Consider the following 23,275-nt stretch of genomic DNA (forward strand, 5'->3'; position numbering starts at 1 on the left):
CCAGTAGCAGAGACGTCTGGACAATCGAATATAATCGTTATCAGCTGTCTGGGTACCCAAGGCTAGTGCTAGAAAATGGCGAAAATTCGTGTATTCATTCGCCGTCAGCGAAATGAATCCGGCACTTTTCTCATCAGAAGCAAATCAACAAATCCTTTTATCAGTTTGTTTTGATATATAATCTGGATAATATATATTAAAATGGCCTTGGTTCAAGCATGTTTAACAGGTAAAATCAGATTTTTTCCTACCTAGGCCCCTTAGCACTGCGGTACCCTACGCCGTGTGGGGGAACCGATCTCGGCAGTATTTCTTAAGTAGCCTATCTTTCGTAAAATCCTTAGTTGAATTTTATTAATATAAATTTAATTGTATGAATATGCTATTTAAATGTTATTGACATTTTTTTTTGCTGCATTTTGTAATTCCGCACTACTTGCTTTATCGCGATTCCAAGATGGCGGCAATTCAAATTTTGATTTGGTAATAATTCGCGAGGTCAACCACTTTGCTGCCCGACTGGTTGAACTGATCATCTAAACAACAATGTACAGTACTAGCCTAGATTTGTTTACATTTAACTACTACCACTACTTAATTCTTTTATATTTAAGTTTCAATTGATTTTCTGTGTTTCCTTCCTACTTGTGATGTTCTTCATAAATAATACATTGGAAGGTACAGTGTAAGTATGTATTCGATATTTTCCTTACAGTACTTTGTTATTTATTGGCATATAACTTTAGGCCATAAAGTTTAAAAAATTGGTGAGATTTAATACCTAGCTTTCGTCACTGATTCTGTCTTCACAATAATTATGAATGACGGGACTTTTTATTTTGGTTTTATGCTATATTTCTTATCTTGTATAGAGTTAAGACTAGATTGGCCTAGATCTTGGTTTCAGACCTATGCCTCCCACACTGTTTAGTGAGTTTAGGCCTTCTTAAAGTTTATTAAAGTTGGCAGGGCTCAAGGGGTGTCACGAAAGCTCAGACCACGAAAGCTCAGACCCCCTAAGACCTAAGATCACGAAAGCTAAGACCCAACACCTAAGATTACAAATACTAAGATATACTACAGCTTAAAAACAATACTTGTTTATCCATACATAATTTTAAACACAGTAGGTTTCATTTATTACCATAAATATAATTTAATACTACCGCAAAACATAGATAAACTCACATTATTTTCGCCCGTTGAGTAAATGTATATTTTTTCTTTACAACAAACAAACTTGACGGGTTGTTTGTTGGTATATATTTACTCCATTGTGTTGGTTCAGAGGATGTTTTTCTTACGCACCTGCCTTTCTTGTATTTTGACTCCAAATTTGTTGACTAACTTTATCCTGAACACCACACTTTAAAATTAGGACTTATAAGTACTTTCAGAAGGAGAAACACATAATAACAAATAAATAAATCCTTTAAATTGATGATTTTACAGATGTGTTTCTTTGTATACTGTAATGACAATGTAACTCCTCGAGCTCCCCCATGCTCAATGTTTTTGTTTCTATGGAGCGCCAAAAGAGCAACAATAATAGTACAAGTATAAAAACAGAAAGAAAACGAAACAAAAAAACTTATCATGATTTTTAAATTAAAATTTATTTGCCAGTATTTATTTCTTCGTACTTGCATGATTATACTATTATCATTACAATTTTAATTTTACATTGTTCCATCCACACTGTAGATGGACTCCACAGAGTTTTCAGCCCTCTATATATTTTTTGCTCTTTTCACGTTCCATAGAAACAAAAACATTGAACATGGGGTAGGCTTACAACTGTACTGTAGTAGGCTAGTCATTTTGTGTGGGAGAAAAACGTCTGTAAAATCATCAATTTAAAAATGTATTTGTTACTTTTTATGTGATTCTTTTTCATGAAAGTGCCAATTCTAAGGTATGGTATTCAGAATAAATGTTGGGAGTTAAAATACAAGGCAGGTGCGAAAGATAAATATTTGTAATCTTAGGTGTTGGGTCTTAGCTTTCGTGATCTTAGGTCTTAGGGGTCTGAGCTTTCGTGGTCTGAGCTTTCGTGACACCCGGGCTCAAGTTGGCCAACAAAAATCTTAAATATGACCTTTACCATGAGTGTTATATTTCATGCTGGTTGTTTTTGATTTATAAATAAATAACAATTTGTGTAAAATCAAATCAGTTAAATATGCTTTTCTTGTCTTTTATAATAACATTTTCAATATTCTTAAAATAAGTAGAGCCATATTTTTAACTACCGGTAGTAGGTCCTATTAATCCTGATTGGACATATAACTGAAAGTTTTAACCACATTTACACCTCAATCAAATGCACACCAAACAAAATATCCTGCCTAAAACTTTGTTCACACTATCAAACTAGTTTGACAAAAGTGTGATGTGCCTAAATCTATGGTAGTGATATCCCCAAGTATGGTAGTGATATGACATCATCATGTCCATATATGGGCACATCACATTTTTTTGTCACATAAAGTTTGATAGTGTAGACAGAGCTTAATAAATGTAATCATCTAAATCTAAAGTTTGATGACTTTTCAACTATAGATGGCCCCTATACCACCACACCACCATCTTTGCTATTGGGGTCAGATTTACAATTTTATCGTTCACCCAGAGATTGTATCTCTGAACTTTGGAGTTTACTAAATCAATTCACTCCTCTTAACTATTGAATATTACTGATAATAAATATAGTCTTGGTTTTATTAGTTCTGGATGTTATATCGTCAGGAACCAAATCTACTACGAAAATAAAACTGGTGGATAAATTAAGAAGGGTTTCCTGCTGAGTGAAAATATGGTGAGTATAACAGGATATAATGGTTAAAAAATATTGTTATTCTTCTAAAGAGTAATAAAACTATATTATTATTATGTAATAACTAACAATATTGTTTTCAAGGTTCACAAAAACAAATGTTTTATCTTGTATGATAAAAATTGTGTGTTCATTGAACCACATGGTTCTTGGTTATATCTGAAAATATATATGGGTATAATATCGCGGGTTATATCATAATTATTCTATTGTTCAGTACCAGTCACTGTTAAGTACTGCCATGGAGCAAGGCAAGGCAAACAGAATACTTAGCTTGCCTTGCCAAGATAGCAACTCGTAACAGTCCTTTGATCTTATGTCTGGCTGCAACAAATACCAACAGCACTGTACTATGTATTCTCTGTTGCGCGCGTGATGTCTGTAAAAGGGGCATGAAACTGATCGTATCACAGCCACAGATAAACCTTTTGATGTCTGGAGCTAAGCATTCTGTTGTTAGATTACCTAAAAAATATCATTAACTCTTTAACCAGCTGTTTATACAATTATTTAGTATTTCTAAAAATACACAGTTTATTTCTTTGACAGCTTCATAAACTTTTTCTTTGAAACAAACTAATCATATATTACAGTAAGAAATGTAGTTACTGCAGTAACTGCAGTATAATAATGTTGATAGATTCCTAAGTTTTTACAAACTTTTTACTACTACTACTACTGTACTATCATATTATTTTATGATAATAATGCATATTAATTTAAGCTTATACAACAAGTTGAATAATAACAAAGTTCAATAAAAAAGAAAATAAAAAACAACTTTTTAATTTTTCTTAATTTTCAGTTTTTAAAAGTTTAATTAAAATGTTGTGTGGGGAAGAGATGGCCATACAGTTGGTTTTATAATATAGCAGAATCCTTTGACAACTTGAATACAAAATGGTGAATTTAATGTGTCTAGATGCTAATAATTTGGTACCTTTACTCAAATTTAAGCCTGACATTGAAATGTATATTTATGACGATACTTATTTTGTAATATAATAATACGCCATACACCTTGAACAATACAATGACCTTGTTACAGAAGAATCAACATACAATAAACAGCTATATAGAGTAAAGGTGAAAGCTAATACAATACTATTTTATCATGGACTTAGTAAACCTACAGTTTAGTAGAACTGTGGTATTAAATTGTGGAAAAAACAGTTTGTTCTACTAGTTTTTTCTTTTTAATTTTCTGGCTTAAAGTTCTTTCCGATAATATACACACTGATATTGATAACTTTAGGATAGAATTGTTTTGATATTTGTTTTTTTGTAATGTTTTAACTTTGTATGAGACAAGCACCATTATTTCCACTTGTTTGTGGACGAAATAAAGTCTAAAAACAAAAACAAAAACAAACTATCATATTACTAATTAACTAAAATTTAAAGGCACGTGGTTGTAATGTTGTAATTAAAGATCTCATTCCCATTGTGTAATTAAAGCCAAAAGCCTGGTATAGCATACAGCCATGTTGTAACAAATGCTGGTACTATGCGATACTGAATAGTGACAGTGAATTTTAACTGTGTACAAATTAGATACTTGATTGAAAGGGTTGTTGGCAGGCTTTACAGCAGTCTCAATCATGAATTCTCTATACTGTTTTAGACAATAAGTTGGAATAGTCAGGTAAGGAAATAACAATTTATGCATTATTATTTAGTTGAAATAAAAGTAGTGAGTTAAAATTCCAACATACGTACTATTATCTTAGACTTTTTTCTTGAAGATAAAAATATAATAAATATTGTATAGTACAGTAAGGTCTATTCATTTGGCATTATTAAATTTGTAAATATTTCTGTTCAATAGAAAATTTGTATAGTAACTGTAGGCCTTTAAAATTTTTTAATTACATCTTTGCAAAAGCTTGTTTTGAGTACTAAAACCTGAAAAATAAACAGTGTATCTATACTCACATTTGCAATCGTAAGTTTTATTGGTTTACTAACAAAGAACTACATATATCATTATACTCACATTAAATTGTGTACACAAGTAAATGTAAAGGTGTTCATATTTGTCCTCAAGCTTAACTGGAAACTGAGGAAATTCGGATTAGGCCCTCCACGGACCCACGTCAGCCAGCAGTGCAGCGCCTACCAGATCAGCACACAGGGAGACAATCCCTTACTCTTTTCGAATAGTGTACCAAGTTCTTTAACATGCACTGTTAAGTACACGGGACCAACGGCTTTACATCCCATCCGAAGGACGAGGCAATGAGAGTAAAGCACCTTGCCTAAGGATGCAATTAGTATGGTACAGATAACCTCGAACACATGCCTATCACATGCTAGTCCGATATTACCATTACACCTTCACTCTCCAGTATATACAGCACCCGCCGCGATTTCTAGACGGTCTCCCATCCAGAACGCAACCAGGCCCAACGTTGCTTAACTTCGGTGATCTGACGAGAACCGGTGTTTCAACGCAGTATGGCCGTATGTCATTTATTAAAATTAAAAAAAAAATTATTTTATGCGTCATGTTATTTTATTAATGTGAACAAGAATCTTTGTTTTCTGTTTTTGACAGCAAAAAATGTAATTCTTCATCTGAAATATTAATTAGAATTAGTTCAACTCAAAACCAACAATTGTTGAATTGTTGGTGAATACTGTGAAGGTGAATACTGTAAAGTTTATTTTCATACTTTAATTTGTTAATTAACTATTGTATAATTCATTTCCTTTTCTTTTTCTTTAAACTTATGAACGCACCGTCATAAAACGTGTGCCGCTGTTCTAAAAGCGTCTGTTCAAATAAAGTTATTATATTACTGTACCATGTGAATAATATGCACGAGATCATTGTATAGATGTTTATAACCGTATAATTTAGCACAATGCCATGGATAACTACAGTAGGAACAAATCAAATGATTCTACTGCAGTTACGCATTTGTTTACTCTTTAAAACCTGCTTATGCAATTATTTAGCAAGCTTTTTCTTTTTTTGGTAAAGGCATAGAGATATAATAGTGAATAGATATATATATATATATAAATCCAAAGGCAAATTACTGAAAAAAATGACAATGCTGTGGGTATAAGTGGCTGGATCTCAATGGAGATACAAAAATAAATTGTAAACTATTTTATAATAAATATTTATTAACAAACTAGTGTACATTCACTTTTACAGACAATTATTTACTAACATGTTCACAAAACTAAATTAGTTCACAAAAAAGGCCTAACACAGCAACACCAAAAATCAACGAATCGTTACTCAGCACGGCCTATTTTTACCATTGCCGCGTACTACTCTACGCCCGGTAAATTAAGTATTGGTTTTATGATATAAATTAGTATAAAATACATGTTATTAATAAGATACAATGTTAAATTTCATTAACATTTATTTGTTTTACCAGAAACAAGTTAAATATAGGAATATTATTAAACTACAGTATCCTTCATGAAAACGTGTAAACACCAACACGCCCGGTCACGCTATCGTAGCGGCCGGTTGATGAAGCGAACTGTTTATACGGCAGTTTTTACTAAATAAATTGCATGAAACGAACAATTAAATATCCAAACAGCATTTAACATAATGTTGGCATGTACAGTAGTTGATAACATTTTTTATCATGAAAATACTACCGGTGGTCCAGCCTTTGATTAGTGTAACCTTCACAATAAGTTGTATACATCCCAGATACATCCTCACTTATGGCGGCGCCCTACCACATGGACAATATTACTGTTACAGGGAAAATCGCGGATTACTCATTCTTGTGATATATATTCTTTGTAAAATTTAAGGGCAGAACATATATTTAGATCTCACGGTTCATAGTCAAACATAACATAGTGTAATATCTGGATACAAAAGATGGGAAAATTCTATTCATACAATCCATTTGTTTATTGATTTCCACAAATAATATATTATAACATACATTTTCTAAATAAATAATTAAATATTTCTAAATGTGGATGTCAAAATAAGTCTAGAAATAGATTTTAATCACAAACAATCATAAACAAAATTATAAAATAATTACAATGAGATTAATGTACAATAATTATTAAATAAATAAATAGAAAAAAATGTAATATTTTTTTTTTCAGTTAACTTGCACTACTGGTAAGTTTACTACTTAACATGTCAGCCACAAGCCAAAATGAGGAAACTCCATTATTGAGTCCACAAACTCCCGCTCGTCTTCACGCCACTACCCAACCAACCAACTCAGATATTCACAATGAAAAGGAACACAACGTAATTTTGACAAGTTCGGAAAAAACTGAGGGATTATACCAACAGCATGAAAACGGTTTAAATGATGGAGTGATAGCAAATGAGCATTTAAATGGAGGAAGGTTTGTTACCAATATTTATGTATTTGGTAAAATTGTTTAAAACCGTCACGGCGTCTTTATTTGTATGACAGTTTTTTTTTTAATACTATAAATCCTTATGGTACCTTTACATTTTTTATTATATAAGAATAAAATATTATTACCAGTATTTTATAAACATACTGGTACAAATAATATCATACTTTAAATTAACAAAAACTTTAAATAAAAAAATAACTTTATCGCTACTCCATGCCAACAATTTTCTTTATAGCATTACTGCAGATAAGCGAACTAAACGTTCATTAAGCCAGTTAACTTTTATGGAGGAACAACTCGACGATGGAACAGACGTGGAATCAGGACACAAAATGCCATTTCATATTAGTTTTTCAGACAAAACAAAGTAAGACATTAGTGAAAACATTTTCCTCTGGTTTCGAAACTGTCTTGAAACTTAACAAAAAAATAAATAAAACATTACTGGTTCAACATCAATAAATTGCATCAACAAAGTAAGGCATTGGTAATAACGTAACTTATTCCTCTCACTACAACCAAATTCTTTGCTGCCAACTAAAATGGATTATAAAAGTCAGATGAGGTTGTCCAGTTTTGGTGGGCTAGTTCAAAGGCTTCTAGTTTTAGTGGGCTAGCCCAAAGGTGTCCAGTTTTTGATGGGGTTTTGCCCAAACCTATCCAGTCTTGGTGGGCTAGCATTGTGTCCAGTTTTGGGGGAGTAATAAGGCCGTGTCTCCAAAATTACCATTTAGTAAAGAAAAAACTGTTTTAAAAGCCTAATCCCACTCTGGAGCCAATCCACTAAATTCCTTTGATATAGTCTACACCAAATATTCTGCTTACAACCAATAAATTTTAGAGTAAATAAAAAAAAATTCTAAATAAATGTAAAAAAAAAAAATTCTTCATACAAGTTTTTGCTGATAGGCCTATGCAGGGAGTTCTAATAACAACTCCCTGGCCTATGTAAGGTTTATAGTAGAAAAAGAATCTTTAAAATGTTATTCTTTGACTGATATTTTTATAAACATCTCATTATTGTTATTAAAGACGGAAATGGAAACATTTCAAAATGGGCTATGTAAAATATGATGGAAGGTAATTTAATTGATTTCTTACAAAGGTTCCAAATTTGGGTTTTAATTAACAAATGTTACTTGTCAAATAATGTTTTATGTCATCATCTTTACCTTCATTTCTGTTCTATAAAATCTTATTGTTATGGCCAGGGAAATTTGGGTTTTTCATTTGATTAAACTTTGATGATTTTTAAATGACATGGTAGGATGCATTATGTGGGTTTTCATCATTCGTTTTGTCATTAATAATCATTTCATTATCATTCATTTACTGTCTGGTGTTGAGTACAACCATATTTTGTTTACAGATTTTAAATATTATACATATTAATAAACACGGAATTATTTGATGTGCCTTTTGATATAGGCAGAGATCTATAATATTAATAATTTTGCCTTATGTTACACAGACTATATGTCACAATGCTGGGTCCCTTCATGTATGCCAAATTATTCTTTTTAATTGCCTATAATTAGCGCTATGCTTAAAGACCCCTTCCCTGCAATTTTGGACGTTTTTTGGAAAATAATACATATATATCACTTTAAAAACATTAAACCATGTCATTCCTTGTCTTAAATGTAAGTTTTATGGTAAATTATGATAAAAAGTGAGAAACAATGCACTACCTAAGTAGCTCGCGGCGATCGACCTCTCGTGGACGGTCTTAGGCCTAGCCTAGCTAGGCTTAGTTTTGTACATCGAACATCGTACGCTAGCTATATACCTAGCCTGACGTTGTATAGTTGCTGCATTAATTGTCTTTCTATTTTTGCCAGACTCCGTTGATACAAATTGGGGAAAACCCGGTATTTTCGCTGAAAAGTTAGGAGTCTTCCATTTGTTTTGGCTTCACGATCGATCGAAAAGTGGAAGAATTACAGGTGAAAAACAAAAATATCAATCCGCGCGCAATGCATTTTGGGATTTATAGTGGGCCTCTATAATTATTAGAATCGATTTATTTTTCACATTTTTAACCGTTTAAAGACGAAAAAAGTTATCGCAATAGGACCATATAGTATTATTTTTACATTAAATATAGTTTGTGATCTTAAAATAGATCTAAAAAACGTAGGGAATGGGGCTTTAAGCCTTAAAGCGCTTTGTAAAATAAAAACTATGAGTCTGTTGTTTTTGGTTATTTTTTCTCTTTTTTGTGTTTTGATTTGAATCATTTTTTTTATGTAAGCAAATAAAAAATTAAAAGAACCATGTTTTAAATAGTAGTCGTGCTTCAACAACTACTGAAGATGCCACCAATCTGTCAATTGTCAAACTTATCCTACTTTCCCAACTCCTAATTATCTACCAAAATTTTCTACACCCTCCTTATCACTTTCTCCATTCTCCTCCAAAAACTGCCCTTCCGTGCACCCTTCCTCCCCCCCCCAACAATATACAATCGAGTAAATAGTAATAATATGTATTTCTTTTGCAAATAGACATTTAATCCGGCAAGCTAAAATATTTATCCTTTTTTCATTGATGTTGACAATGGCTGTAAGTTATTTTTTTAAATTTCTCCTAAATAGCATTTATTCAATCTTGTTTCTCACAAGTAACAGCACAAGCATTAACAAAGAATTAGTTAACAAACACTACATCATTACAATCTGCAAAAGCAGACTAGACAATTGTATGACACAAATGAAATAGAAAATGAATAAAATAAAGTAAACTACTACTTGCAATGGTCATTCTTTTTGAATTATGAATAATATAAATAATACAAAATAAGTATCTTTTGTTAAATTTATAAATTTAAAAAAAAATGGAAACTTACATTGAAGCAGACTTGATATATAAATCCAATAAAATCCAATAGGAGATTAAGCTGGCTTGCATGCCATTGAAGCTTGTACCTTTTGTATTAGCAGCATTGGTGAATGAACAAGCATGCCTCTTACTAAACCACTTGCTAAATTATCTTTTTAGTTGTGTGCTTAAGAAGTATATCCTTCCACAAAATGTATTTCACTGGCCTTATTATCCTTACAAATTATACTGGAAATATCTGAGGCAGTTAAACAGGTCCTCATCCCCTCATGTTCAGAAAGAAAATAATTTTCCACTACAGCAGACTGCTGTGTTTCTTCATATTATGCAAATTAGTTAGCCAGCTGACCAGGTGTACTATATATTGAATATTCATTAGTTTAGCATTGACCAGTACCAAATACAGAATAAAAATTAACATTTTTAAAATAAAACATGGAAAATAATAATAAGGAATATTTATTGTGTCCTATGTGGGTTTGCATATTGCAAACTTAAGGATTTTCTAATGAAGTGCACTATTATGCAAATAAACATGATACAATGTATAACCCATAACAACACCTATACACGCCGTAAAATAACAGATCTTCCAATAAATAATAATAATAATAATGCACAATTGTATAGTAATCCAATGCAATCTAAGTGGTATTGGTTACTCTCATTTAAAACCAAGATACACCATCATGATGAGAGCCTAGACTTATACAAAATATTATAATATATATAAATAATTGTGACTATTTTACATTTTGATAATTTACTTTTATTTGTTTTAGGTGATTTTTAGTATATCAGAAGAATTTGTACCAGTTGGGGAACTTGTTTCAGTTTCAAGTATACAATCAACATGTATCCTTTGAATTACTTTAAAAATATGCATAATTATTTCAGAATGACACTTTTGCTCCATATGTAATTTTATTTACAGAGACATTTTTTATATTACAGTCATAAGTTTTAACTTGTTACATAATTTGATGTTTTAACATATTATATATTTTTTAGTTATTTAGTTGTTCTCTTCAAGTCATCTGTACTGCTCTAGTGCAGCTGTTAGAGCTACAAAATAGCTGGTTTACAAAGTAAACAGATACAGGTGGCTAGTGGTGAAATATGCTAATTTCAGCACTTTTTCAAAGTTGTATGTAAATTATTTGTACTTAACTGTTTATCTTAAGATGTTAACCTGGTAGAAAGCACAGCTGATGAAAATCCCATAATACAGTTGTTGATTGAGGGTGGTTTTACAGAGGCACCCGATACCACACAGTCACCGTATAATGTGACTGTGACTCTAGTACAATTTGATACACTTACAAAATCTCAAGTTCCATGTGATGATTGCGAATACATAACCTTGGCGCTCGACTACAACAAATCAGGTGTTGACATATCTATATTGGAACCATTTTATTATAAATATCATATACCCACATATGAGTAAGTTGTCAAACATCATTTTTATTTTATGATAAAATATGTCCAGCTTGGTTTCCATGAAGTGTATTATGAAAATGTGCAGAGAGACTTTTGTACTCAATGGAAAATTTAAGACACATTCTGATGTACATGATGATGTCAATGAAAAAATACTCTATACTGTACACAAAGTTTTATTTTCTGTAATTTAAAGCTCTGTATACGCTATCAAACTAGTTTGACAAAAAAAGTGTGATGTGCCCAAATATGGTAGTGATATGCCCAAATATGGTAGTGATATGACATGCCTGGGCACATTACATTTTTTGTCACAAAGTTTGACCGTGTAAACAGAGCTTTTGGAGAGTGCAAAATTTCCATTGAAATTGCTACATCTCATTAACAACGCTAAATCATTGATATAATCAATGACTGTATGGGTTTATATCACCTAATGTGTTGTGGTAATTTTTAATTTTTTAGTCTAGATGATAATATTGTGTATCAGTTTTTGGTGGAGTCTACAACTCCTTTCCACTCTGCGTTTACTGTTATCCATTCTGGATTACCAGCATCGGCCGATGATGAAGTGATATATGCTGCTTTGATATTAATCGGTGTCTATATTCTCATTGGATTTGAGGTTCGTAACAATTAGAAAAAAACATTACTGGAGTTTCAAAATCAAGGAAACAGAGAAATCATTCATCCTATTTAGAAATAATACAACCATAGAGATATTGTACACAACATATGGTAGTGATATGTTTAAATATGGTAGTGATACCACATCATCATGCCCATATATGGGCACATTACACTTGGTTGTTACACAAAGTTTAATAGTGCAGCAAGGTATAAAATTAACGTTTATAAAATTGATATTTAGGTAAAGTAAAATATTACTTTTTTTTTGATTGCCTGAAAGAGATAAAAAGAGTTATAAAATAAAGAATTCTGTGGTAAATTATACGTACATTGTTAAGGATTGAAAAACGTGTAAAGAGTGTATAACATAGAGGAAATTTTTTTTTTCTTTCCTTATAGTTATACTGTACTATTATATATAAAATGCAATGGTAGGAGTGAGATATCAGATGTACTGAAAGTTATTTAATGTCAATTATATTGTATTGTATCATTACATTACTCATGTGCAATACATTGTAAACGAACATTTTATTGATGAAGAAATAAAAGTGGGTCGATCCTACATAAGAGAAAAAAAAAAGTTTAATAGTGTAGACAGCGTTTAAGGATACAAGCAACATGGTAGAGATGGGTCTTTAAAACCAATGCCTCTCTCTTACATGTTAGCTAGTTAGTCCCATTTCCTTACAATTCACTCTCTATGATGTTATATTTAAACATTTTATTTTCTTTACCAGCTTGTTAATCGCACAATTGCGGCGTTTTTAGGATCAATGGCCGTACTTACTGTTCTTGCTACATTCAACGAGCGTCCAACGCTGGATAAGGTCATGGAATGGGTAGATTACGAGACACTGGCTTTACTCTGGGGAATGGTTAGTACTAAAATGGTTTACTTGTACCTGAGTATCAAAGCCCCTTTAGTGCTTTCTACTTTATTTTAAAGCACACATACATAAAAATAATTTTTTTTTAAAGAAAATATAATATTTTAAATCAATAAATTTTATTTATTATTTATTAATGTTCCATCATCATCATTAGTATTTTTCCTTTTTTTAGATGACGATTGTTGCTATATTTTCGGACACGGGCTTCTTTGAATATTGTGCCTTGATGTCATACAAACTTGCTAAAGGCCATGTATGGACACTCATCACTATACTCTGTCTCTTTACTGCCATCGTGTCAGCTTTTCTTGACAATGTTACAACTATTCTACTGGTAACGCCAGTCACAATAAGGTACATTTTGATATCAAGTACATCCCCTCCTAAAAACCACTTTAGTGAGACAGTTTTTAGTGAAACAAACACAGAGTAATAATAATATATAATTATATGTTAAAATAAACCTTGGAATTCCCTGTCCAACTGTCTTTCTATAAACCAATTTAAATCGCTAAATCGGAGTGGCACATAAGTTTTTACTTTGCCTCTCTATCTTGGGATAGAAGTAAAGCAAAGTAAGTAGTTACAGCCTACCCTATTCAGGGGGACACATCCCTATCAGCCATGGTGTTCAGGGGGACACATCCCTATCAGCCATGGAACTTAGGCAGAGTTGTACAGAACTATAAATACTACAGTTACTACTGATGGAATAATGCCAAGTGTATTGGTTGATGTGTGTATGTCAAATATAGGTAAGAAATTAGCATTAAAAATGATGATGGTTGTAAGTAATGATATAGAATGAATTTGTTACATAAAAAATAGTTGGAATAAATACAATATTTTAATATCTTTTTAGCTTTAACTTTACAAGAAAAAACTTTTAACCTCGTACTAAATTAAAATTTTTCTTTTATTATTCTCAGACTTTGTGAAGTTTTAAATATTGATCCCAAGCATGTTCTGATTGCGGAGGTTTTGTTTTCAAACATTGGTGGAACGGCAACCGCCGTTGGTGACCCTCCAAACGTCATTATTGTGTCAAACGCAGAAATGAAAGAGGCTGTAAGTCACAGTAGTTATCAATAGGCACATCATTTATTTATTCATAGGCCTATAAACGTTACACCCCCGCATTGAAACACCCCCGCATTGAAACACCCTTAAGGGTCTTTCACACATTTCAAACATTGACGTTCGATTCGCAGGACCGGAACCGTGCCGGAACAGGTGTAAAAGACCCTTATTCAGTAGACACTTTACTGTGAAACAAACAAGGGGAAATACATGTTTTAACACTGCAACCCCTATTTAAGGGAACATTCCTATTAAGGGCACTGTGTTGGGTTCCAAAGGTGTCCCCTTAAAGGAGTAACTGTACTTACGTTGAGTTCTCAAATATTTGTAATTAATGTACAGCCCTTATATTTTACTTGTAGCTCACAGTTGAACTTTCTGTTGTGGTCAAATAAATAAAAAAGCCTTTAATAAAAACTTATCTGTCAAGAAATGCAGAAAAGTTGCTTATTAGTATCCATATTCTTGTTTTTATTATATAATAAATTTATGATAAACTTGATAACTATAGTATTTGCACTTGTCAATTCTTTTCAGTTAAAAATAATTTGGGATAATTTTTTTTTTCAGGGAATAAACTTCAGTAATTTCACACTTCATATGAGCATAGGCGTGACGTTCTGCCTGGTCACTGGCTACATCCTTATCTGGTTTTTCTATCGAAAAAAAGACATGACGTTTAAAGACCCCCCTGAAATTGTTGGTAAGTAAATTAATTTTAGACTTTTTGTGGTAGTTTAACAAATATATATCTTTGTGTTAATTCTATTCTTATCCTATCTGACAGAACTGAAACACGAAATTTGGATTTGGCGACAAACGGCTGCTAGCATTAATGTGATGTCACGTGAGGAAAGCACAGTCAAGGCATTGCTGATGCAAAAAGTATATAATATGGAAAATAAATTGCAAAATTTATTATATGATCGAAGGTATGTGTTTCTGTGTACATATATGCTTCAGCGTATTAAGGATACATCACATGGGTAGGCATGCAGTATATCTAACCTGTACGTATGAATGGATACAGACATCTGCTATTCTGAGAGGGTGCACGCTGTGGGCCTTAAAATTGTAAAACGAAATGCTGTATTTAATATAATATATAATAATAACCTAAGCCTAGGATCCGCCTATGGTGAGCATGCGTCCATAGGTCTATACAGTTTATAGTCCTCATGGAAGACTTGTTTTACCTGGAATTGGTTTTCTATTAATTCCAGTGCTTTATTTTACTAGAACTGCCCAATCAGATGGACCAGACGAAAATTGGGAAGTTGTTTTAGAAGAACTTGAAAAAAAGGTATAATAATATCCTGGATTTATAAAGCACCTAAAATCTATAAGTTCTGTACATATTATTACCCCAGTCATTTTGGATCAAACACGTATGTAAACATACTCCCATAATGCAGTTATTAATCAGCTCAAAGATGTATCTTGACCTTACCAGGTTCCCATTTGTACACCAGGGTGGAGAGAGGCAAACGTATACTATAGTTCATTTCTGTATTCACTTATTGTACCTGTATGTATTGTGCTATTAAATTTTATTTATTTAAATTAAATTTTATTACCCAATTTATTTTTTTTACTTTTCAGTACAAAATAACAGACCCAGTTCTACTAATCAAATCATCATGTGTCTTATTTGTAGCAATAGTATTTTTCTTCATTCATTCTATCGAAGGAATTAATATCTATCTTGATTTGGGTAAGAAATTACAAGTTTGTCTACAAAACATTTGCTTACAAAATTATAGTATTCAATAGAACCCCTATTAAGAAGACACCTTTGAGGCATCCTATGTACAGAGGTTGTTTAACTAAAACATTGTCTTCTTAATAGGGATGTTTGTCCCCTGAATAGAGGTTTCCAAAAGAATGAGTTCTAATTTTATAACATTTACTTGCTGCAATATTCTGAAAATGTTCATTTTTACATTTCTGTTGAAATAGTTCATGACCAACATTTTGTTTATATTTAAAAAGGGTGGATTGCTGTTCTTTCTGCACTAGTATTACTTGTACTGTCGGACATACGTGAATTTGAACACATTGTTCATAGGATTGAATGGGCAACACTTTTATTTTTTGCTGGTCTTTTCATTTTAATGGAGGTAAGTAGTTCACATATTCCATTTTTCATCATAAATTTGATAAAAGACAGTTATTTTCAATTTTAAAATCAAAAAGAGTATGTTATAATACAGTAATAATTTTATTATTTTAAGGGACTTACGGAACTTGGATTGATAGATTTTATTGGTGAAGAAGTGGCATATGTAATAAAGGTATTATTATGCTTGTTTCATCAAAGTGTTTCAAGAAACCGTTAACTGTTGGTTTATCTTCTATTTAATGGCTCTTGAGAGATGCTATTTGGAAAATATTGCCCTCAATGGAGCCATGTATAAAACAATGTCGATCTACAATGGTCAAATTTTGAAAGCATGACAATTCCTGAGTTGCGGTATTCCAACAGTGCTCTCTAAGAAGACATGCGCTTCATAAAATGCTGGAGGAGGGGCGGCCATTAATTCTTGAAAGCATTGATCAGGGGTGTATATTCTGGATTTTTCAAAAAGGAAAGCGCTAAAATGTAATATTAATAATAAAAAAAACTATCAAAAAGTAGGTAATAATTTTTTAAAATAAATCCGCCACTATATTAGCTTCTGTGAGGTGCACTGCCAGAAGATTACAGTAGTTCAGATATACCAAATACATTTCATATTGTATTATAATTACCTAATTGTTTCATTATCGTTTTTTTCATACAGATATCATCAGATGATGACACTGTTCAATTGACGGTCGCAATTTTACTCCTACTTTGGGTGTCCGCACTTGCATCATCTTTCATCGATAACATTCCGTACACGACCGCAATGGTAAGCTAGTGTAAATCCATCTCATAAACAACTTTAATTTACAGGTGTGCTTAATTGCAGTGAATGCGAAATACCCAAACAAAATTGATTGCATTTACACTCGAACAATTTTCTATTAATGGTGTGTCCTCACTGTTCAACAGGCATGTACAGTAATTTGATTAACTCCATCAGTATCATATGATTTCCAGTTTTTTAAATAAATATTAAGCTCTGTCTACACTATCAAACTAGTTTGACAAAACAAGTGTGATGTGCCCAAAAATGGTAGTGATATGCCCAAATATGGTAGTGATATGCCATCATCATGTCCGTATATTATATGGGCACATCACATTTTTGATGTCGCATAAAGTTTGATAGTTTAGACAGAGCCTTAAAATGATGGAAAAGTTTCTATTGTCTCCAGAGTTCAGGCAAATTCAATATTGATCATACATTCCAATAATTATCGATCATTCTCCTATTTTGAAGATTTTTTAAAATAAGCACCTTCTTATTAATTTACTCGTAACATTCCTATTTTTTTTAACTTAAATGTTGTAAATAGAGAGGCATTTAAAATTAAAATTAAATTAAACTATATCAATCAATGCATCACAAATTATCCACTGTATACCCACACATTTTTACTTTAGGCTGACCTAAAAAATATTCAATTTTGAAATATAAAAAATGAAAAACAACCAAAGAATTAGAATTTAATAAGCAAAGAGCATTATTCAAAAAAGAAATGTTAATTAAAATAAAATTGAAGTAAACCTATGGTGTTCTAGTTGTTATGTGGCTGTGGCCAAGTAACCCATATATTGATCTCAGAATCTTGATTAATCCTCTCAAATAATGTCAATAAACTAAAATATTCTCTCACAAATAAAACAAAATTTCAAATGAAATTGTTCGAACCATACACTAATGAAATTGTGTATCATATAAAATGTGTTTCCCAGTGTGTTCTAGTTTTTGGTTATTTCAAATTTAGCAGTGACCAAGTAACCCACATTTTGTTGTTTTCAAAATAATTAATTCTCTTTATCAGCCTGCCTGTTTATCTCTTCATCTTTTGCCTACCTGTATTTTCAAATATCACTCAGACATTGCAATTAATTTTCTTGTACTGTAGTATTGTTATTTTGATCATTGATTTTGACATTGTTTATAGTTATGGTAAATATTGAATTATTAATATAATTAGGAATATGAAGGTAACCACTTAGATATTATAAGGTTATTATTTTAGCATTGTTTCTAATTTAATAGTTTTAGAAAATATCAATTTCTGCTGAATTAATATGCGTAAATATTTACTGTTTGTAGTGATACAAAAGTAGGTTAATTTGAATTAATAACAAAGTACATCACACTATTAAATACTAACCAAAATAAAATAGTAAATTAATATGCTTACAATAATACTTATTTTACAGTTGTACAAATTATGTTCTATCATATATTAATAATAAAGTACAGAACACTATTATTAAATAATAACAAAAATAATAATAGTTAGTGTATTATTACTATAATAATAATATTGTCGGCATTTAATGCTTTACACAATTAAATGTAAAAGTATACGTGACACGCCATAGATTGGTGAACCAGTTTAGTGACGATGATGTTGCTAGGCGATTCAAGATTGTTTTCAGGCATAGACATTAGAGAGGTTTCGCAATCTTACGAATACGATAACGAAAACGGATACGTCACGCACACGTATTCGTTTTTGTAAGCCAGTAAAAATCTGTTTCGCATGGCAACGAAATATTGAGGGCGCCGTCCAAAATATGACTGCGGTAAATTTGAGCGAAGCGCAAGAGGTACGTGTTGCTTGGTGCTTGGCTGCCTAGGCCTAGCGTAACATCAAAGCGAGTGAGGACTTTAAAAACTGCTATTTATCTAAATTGACCTGGCATTTTAGTAAATTACTTTAGTAAATTACTTTCAATAAATCTATAATTATGTTATAATCATGAATCATTTCTAATTCAAATGCAAAATGTGCAAAAATAGATCAAAAACTATACTCGTTTTGTAGTTACGAATATGACTGGTGATATTCGTCAACACGAAAACGCTTTACGAATATGAAATGGGGATCAGCTCAAAAGTTTCAGAATGTGTGACGTATCCGTTTTCGTTATCGTATTTGTCAGGTTGCAAAAAAAACTTTAACTACATTGTTGAAGGGGAGAGGAGAGGTTAAGACATGGATCCTAGGGGTTAATAGGAAGTGCCTGTATACCAGGCCTATACAGACACGGGAGGAGAGGGTTCCAGACAGCAAACTTTTGGGTATACACAGACTTTGGGGGGGGGGGGGGGGGGGTCATATGAGCAAAGTACACTAGAATCAATACCTACTAACAGTATGTTTACCATCTTTATTGAAATTTAAATTTTTTTAAATAATTAATTAATATTAAAACCATCAAATTGATTTCAAATTTCAATTATGATGATGATGCTGGTCTAAATATTAAAAAAACAATTATTATTCTTAATTTTAATTTATTTCCATGATCATACTCACTAGGAATTATAGCGATATATTTTTGGTAATACTTTAAAATATTTATTTCATACAAAATTCATGATATTGGAAATGGTAAGTTCTTAAACTACTTTATATAATTAAATTGTTTATTCATTTTTTTGTTTATGCAAAATTATAAAATTGTCATTGAGAACATCTAATTGCTGGTTATTTTATTGTGAGTCTCATTGGATTACACATGTTCCAGGCATCAGGTTATAAAATCTTTATTTGTGTTAAAATAACTATAACTTAGTTACTAGAAAACATAAATGTTTGATTTTCTTTATAAATTACAAAAAACTTTGTGAACTTAAAAAAACCTGCAAACTGCAACCTTGTTTTGAAAATATATATTTGTTTTTTGGTAATTCACACACGTAGAAATTTTCTAAAACAATGTCTGTTTATTTAATTTGCGAATCTGTTTATTTGGAATTGCTCACATCAACTTTTAATGATAGCATAAATCAAAACACAATGGTTTTGCCAACCATTTATCATTAAATATATAATATTTAGACAGTATAATATCAAAAACCATTTTACTACAAGATTGGAAACCATCTCCAGAGGGTAAAGTTTGACATATATTATCAATGAAACACCTCATTAGTAACAAATTACCAATACCACTGTGACTTGGTGCTTATCAACTACTGCAATTCATATGCCATTTTTATAGCTCTGTCTACACTATAAACTAGTTTGACAAAAAGAGTGATGTGCCCAAATATGGTAGTATTATGACATCATCATATTCATATATGGGATTATCACATTTTTGTGTCACATAATGTTTGATAGTGTAGACAGAGCTTTAGAGCTTTACAAGAGGTTGCTTTCATACAGTAGTTCCATACCTCTGATTTACTAATTCATTGATAGATAATTTACAAGATAAGAAGAGGCTAGGTATCACTAAACAAAAATCATTTTTCTTATGTTCAATATTACATTTCATATACCAAGACCCAGAACTAAATCTTCCCTAACTAGCTTGTCTATCATAATTTATATGTATTAAATGTTATATTGCAGGTACTAATAGTTTGTCTTTATTAGAAAAACCAGAACTAAATCTTCCCTAACTGACTTGTCTATCATAATATGCATTCAATGTTATATTTCAGGTACCTATAGTTTTGTCTTTATCAGAAGACCCAGATCTGAATCTTCCACTGGAACCACTAGTGTGGTCTCTAGCTTTTGGTGCTTGTCTTGGAGGCAACGGAACACTTATTGGAGCATCGGCCAATGTTGTCTGTGCCGGTATAGCAGAGCAACATGGTTATAGGTTCTCATTTATTGAATTCTTTAAGTAAGTATTCATTTTTAAGGAAATGGGGATGAGCGGTACTATACCATAGGAGCATGTGGTTTTACAATTCATTCTGCAAAAAGACTATTTGTCATACTGTGACAGTTTTAAGCCTGGGAAGTTTATTAACTTTAAATTAAATTAAGATTTTTGATGAAGAATTATATTCTATGGCTTCACATAAGAAAAACAATTCTTTGAATTTGAAAATAAACACATCGCAAATTGACATTTATTTAGTACTTTGCAGAAACTTCAAACAGGCACAAATGCCATAAATATAAAATATTTTATATAGTTTAAATAAAAACATAGTAAGTTTAGGTTTATAAGTGTCTTCCTTTTTATAAATATAATTTATTCCTTTCAAGTAATTATGGTTATAAATATAATTTTAAATTTATATATTGTTTTGTTAATGATCTTTTGTTATCTCATCTTAATGTTATTTGATTAACATTACAGCGCCATCATCTGTACATAAATTATATATTAATGCAATTTTTTTCAGAGTTGGATTTCCAATGATGTTGGTGACAACATTTACTGCGATGATATATCTACTAGTATGTCACCCCCTGCTAGGATGGAATGGTCCGGACTGATCTATGCCAATTGGCTGAGGCATCACTAAATTTAGAACTTGTTACCCGATTGGTCAACTTGTTTTATATTGGACTTTATACCATGGACATCTGTAAATTAGATATACTGTAGGTATATGATTATACCACTGTGGAACTGCAATTGTTTTTATTTGGAGAAAAACATGTTTTTTTAAAGTGTTTTTAAGACTCTTGAAAAAGGTTTGAACAGCAATCATTTTATGGTGTAATATTAAATTGTGTAATTTGACTTGAATGGAGTATTACCTATATAATTAATGAATTAAAATTACCTGTATAAATAGTAAATGTAATATTGATAATATATGTACAGTATATTGAAATAATATAAATATATAGTGATGACCGATAAATATGAAAATGTTGACGATTTTGCTCGATACCAAATATATCCAAAATACAAACTATACATGATACTGCAAAACTGGCCACATTCCATGCTTTTAAAAATACAGAAAATGACTATAGAAAATGGCTATAGAAAATGGCTATAGAAAATGACTATAGAAAATTGCTATAGAAAATGACTATAGAAAATGACTAAAATGACTATAGAAAATGGCTATAGAAAATGACATCAATGCAAGTCATGGTGTGAATGTTAATAAATTATAGAAAATGGATACAAAATATGTAAAATAATAATAATTTAATTGTATATGATTTGTACAAAGAAAAATAAATTTAGCATTCCTGGCCTACATTTATATTATAACCATGGAGAAATAATTCCATGTTTAACAGAATAAAAAAATACAGAGAATAAATAACAAGATATGCAGACGTAAATCTGTTGATACAGTAAGTCTTCAAATAACGAGACAATTCAAATATTGTCAATCAACTTGTTGGTAAACATACACATAAATCGTTTGTCACAAATATTGATAGAATCTCGTATTATGTTATTAATTATTCTGATCAAACTGGACACGTATAATCACCTGCCCAGACCACTTGACTATTTAGTTTGGTAATTGAACCTGTGGGTAATTATCTGCAACATTGTAGCTTAATATCTTAATATAATTATACTATATTTACATTGAAACAGGCATTAGTGGTGCTTTATTTAAACAAATTTAATAAAATATTTACGATATAAATTTTATTTAAAATAAAATATGATTTTATATTTTAATTAGTATGTGCAATTAAGTAGCGCTGCTTTTTTAAAATCAGAAAATGAAATGTTTTAAAACGTTAAACGTTGGATCACCTACTGTAGGATATAGATTTACTAATTTTATTATTGGAGAATAAAATAAAGCAATAAAAGGTGGTTTATTGAAAATGTACAGTTTTGGTACACTTCTGTTTTTTAATGTTGCTTTCTCCGATTTGACTCTAAGAACTTAAGCCTGTTTCTCAAAGTTAAATGTAATTTTTCAATCTCGAGACTCCACCTAGGCCGCCATGTACACGCAGGTTTGACGTGCGAGTGTCCTTAACAACTATGCAGTAGTTAGCCTTGGTCTTAAGATCAGGCCTAGCGTAACTGGTAGTTGCATGAACAACTAATTAATATTAAGAGAGGGCTTTTCGAGGGGATACTTTTAAAGGTTCAAAGTGAATTCACAGTACACACAAATCATTTTTGGTTAACTTGAAATACAATTAAAAACGATTACTTACCAATGACGGCTGAGCATTTAGTTTGTTCTTCCATTTTCATTGGGAAAAAGTTTCTATATGACGTCATTCATCGTCTGCTGAATTATGAAGAGTACACATGCGCATATTGATTTCTTGCATTTACTTTGTGCTTCCATTTTCATTGGAAAAAAGTTTAAATATGACGTCA

General features: G+C 31.3%; 1 protein-coding gene and 1 pseudogene across 2 annotated transcripts; one reads left to right on the forward strand and one right to left on the reverse strand.

Moving 5' to 3' along the window:
• The first annotated feature begins 523 nt into the window (after window positions 1–523).
• On the forward strand, window positions 524–22,746 carry LOC140050182 (P protein-like). 2 transcript variants are annotated; one of them, XM_072095256.1, is made up of 20 exons: window positions 524–685; window positions 2,728–2,818; window positions 6,938–7,189; window positions 7,443–7,574; window positions 9,715–9,772; window positions 10,831–10,903; window positions 11,233–11,494; window positions 11,957–12,116; window positions 12,862–12,999; window positions 13,187–13,368; window positions 13,944–14,082; window positions 14,665–14,797; window positions 14,882–15,026; window positions 15,334–15,397; window positions 15,697–15,808; window positions 16,087–16,214; window positions 16,329–16,388; window positions 16,878–16,988; window positions 20,658–20,845; window positions 21,357–22,746. In XM_072095256.1, exons 3-20 carry the CDS (start codon window positions 6,972–6,974, stop codon window positions 21,448–21,450), a joined length of 2,397 nt encoding a protein of 798 aa, XP_071951357.1. In that variant the 5' UTR covers window positions 524–685; window positions 2,728–2,818; window positions 6,938–6,971; the 3' UTR covers window positions 21,451–22,746. The 2 variants fall into 2 exon arrangements, with proteins under 2 accessions (XP_071951357.1, XP_071951358.1); XM_072095257.1 differs by lacking the exons at window positions 524–685; window positions 2,728–2,818 and adding an exon at window positions 4,268–4,481.
• Window positions 5,185–5,305, reverse strand: LOC140050620 (5S ribosomal RNA; annotated as a pseudogene).
• Window positions 22,747–23,275: the final 529 nt, after the last annotated feature.

The sequence above is a fragment of the Antedon mediterranea genome, chromosome 5 (assembly GCF_964355755.1).
Source record: "Antedon mediterranea chromosome 5, ecAntMedi1.1, whole genome shotgun sequence".
Classification (NCBI taxonomy): domain Eukaryota; kingdom Metazoa; phylum Echinodermata; class Crinoidea; order Comatulida; family Antedonidae; genus Antedon; species Antedon mediterranea.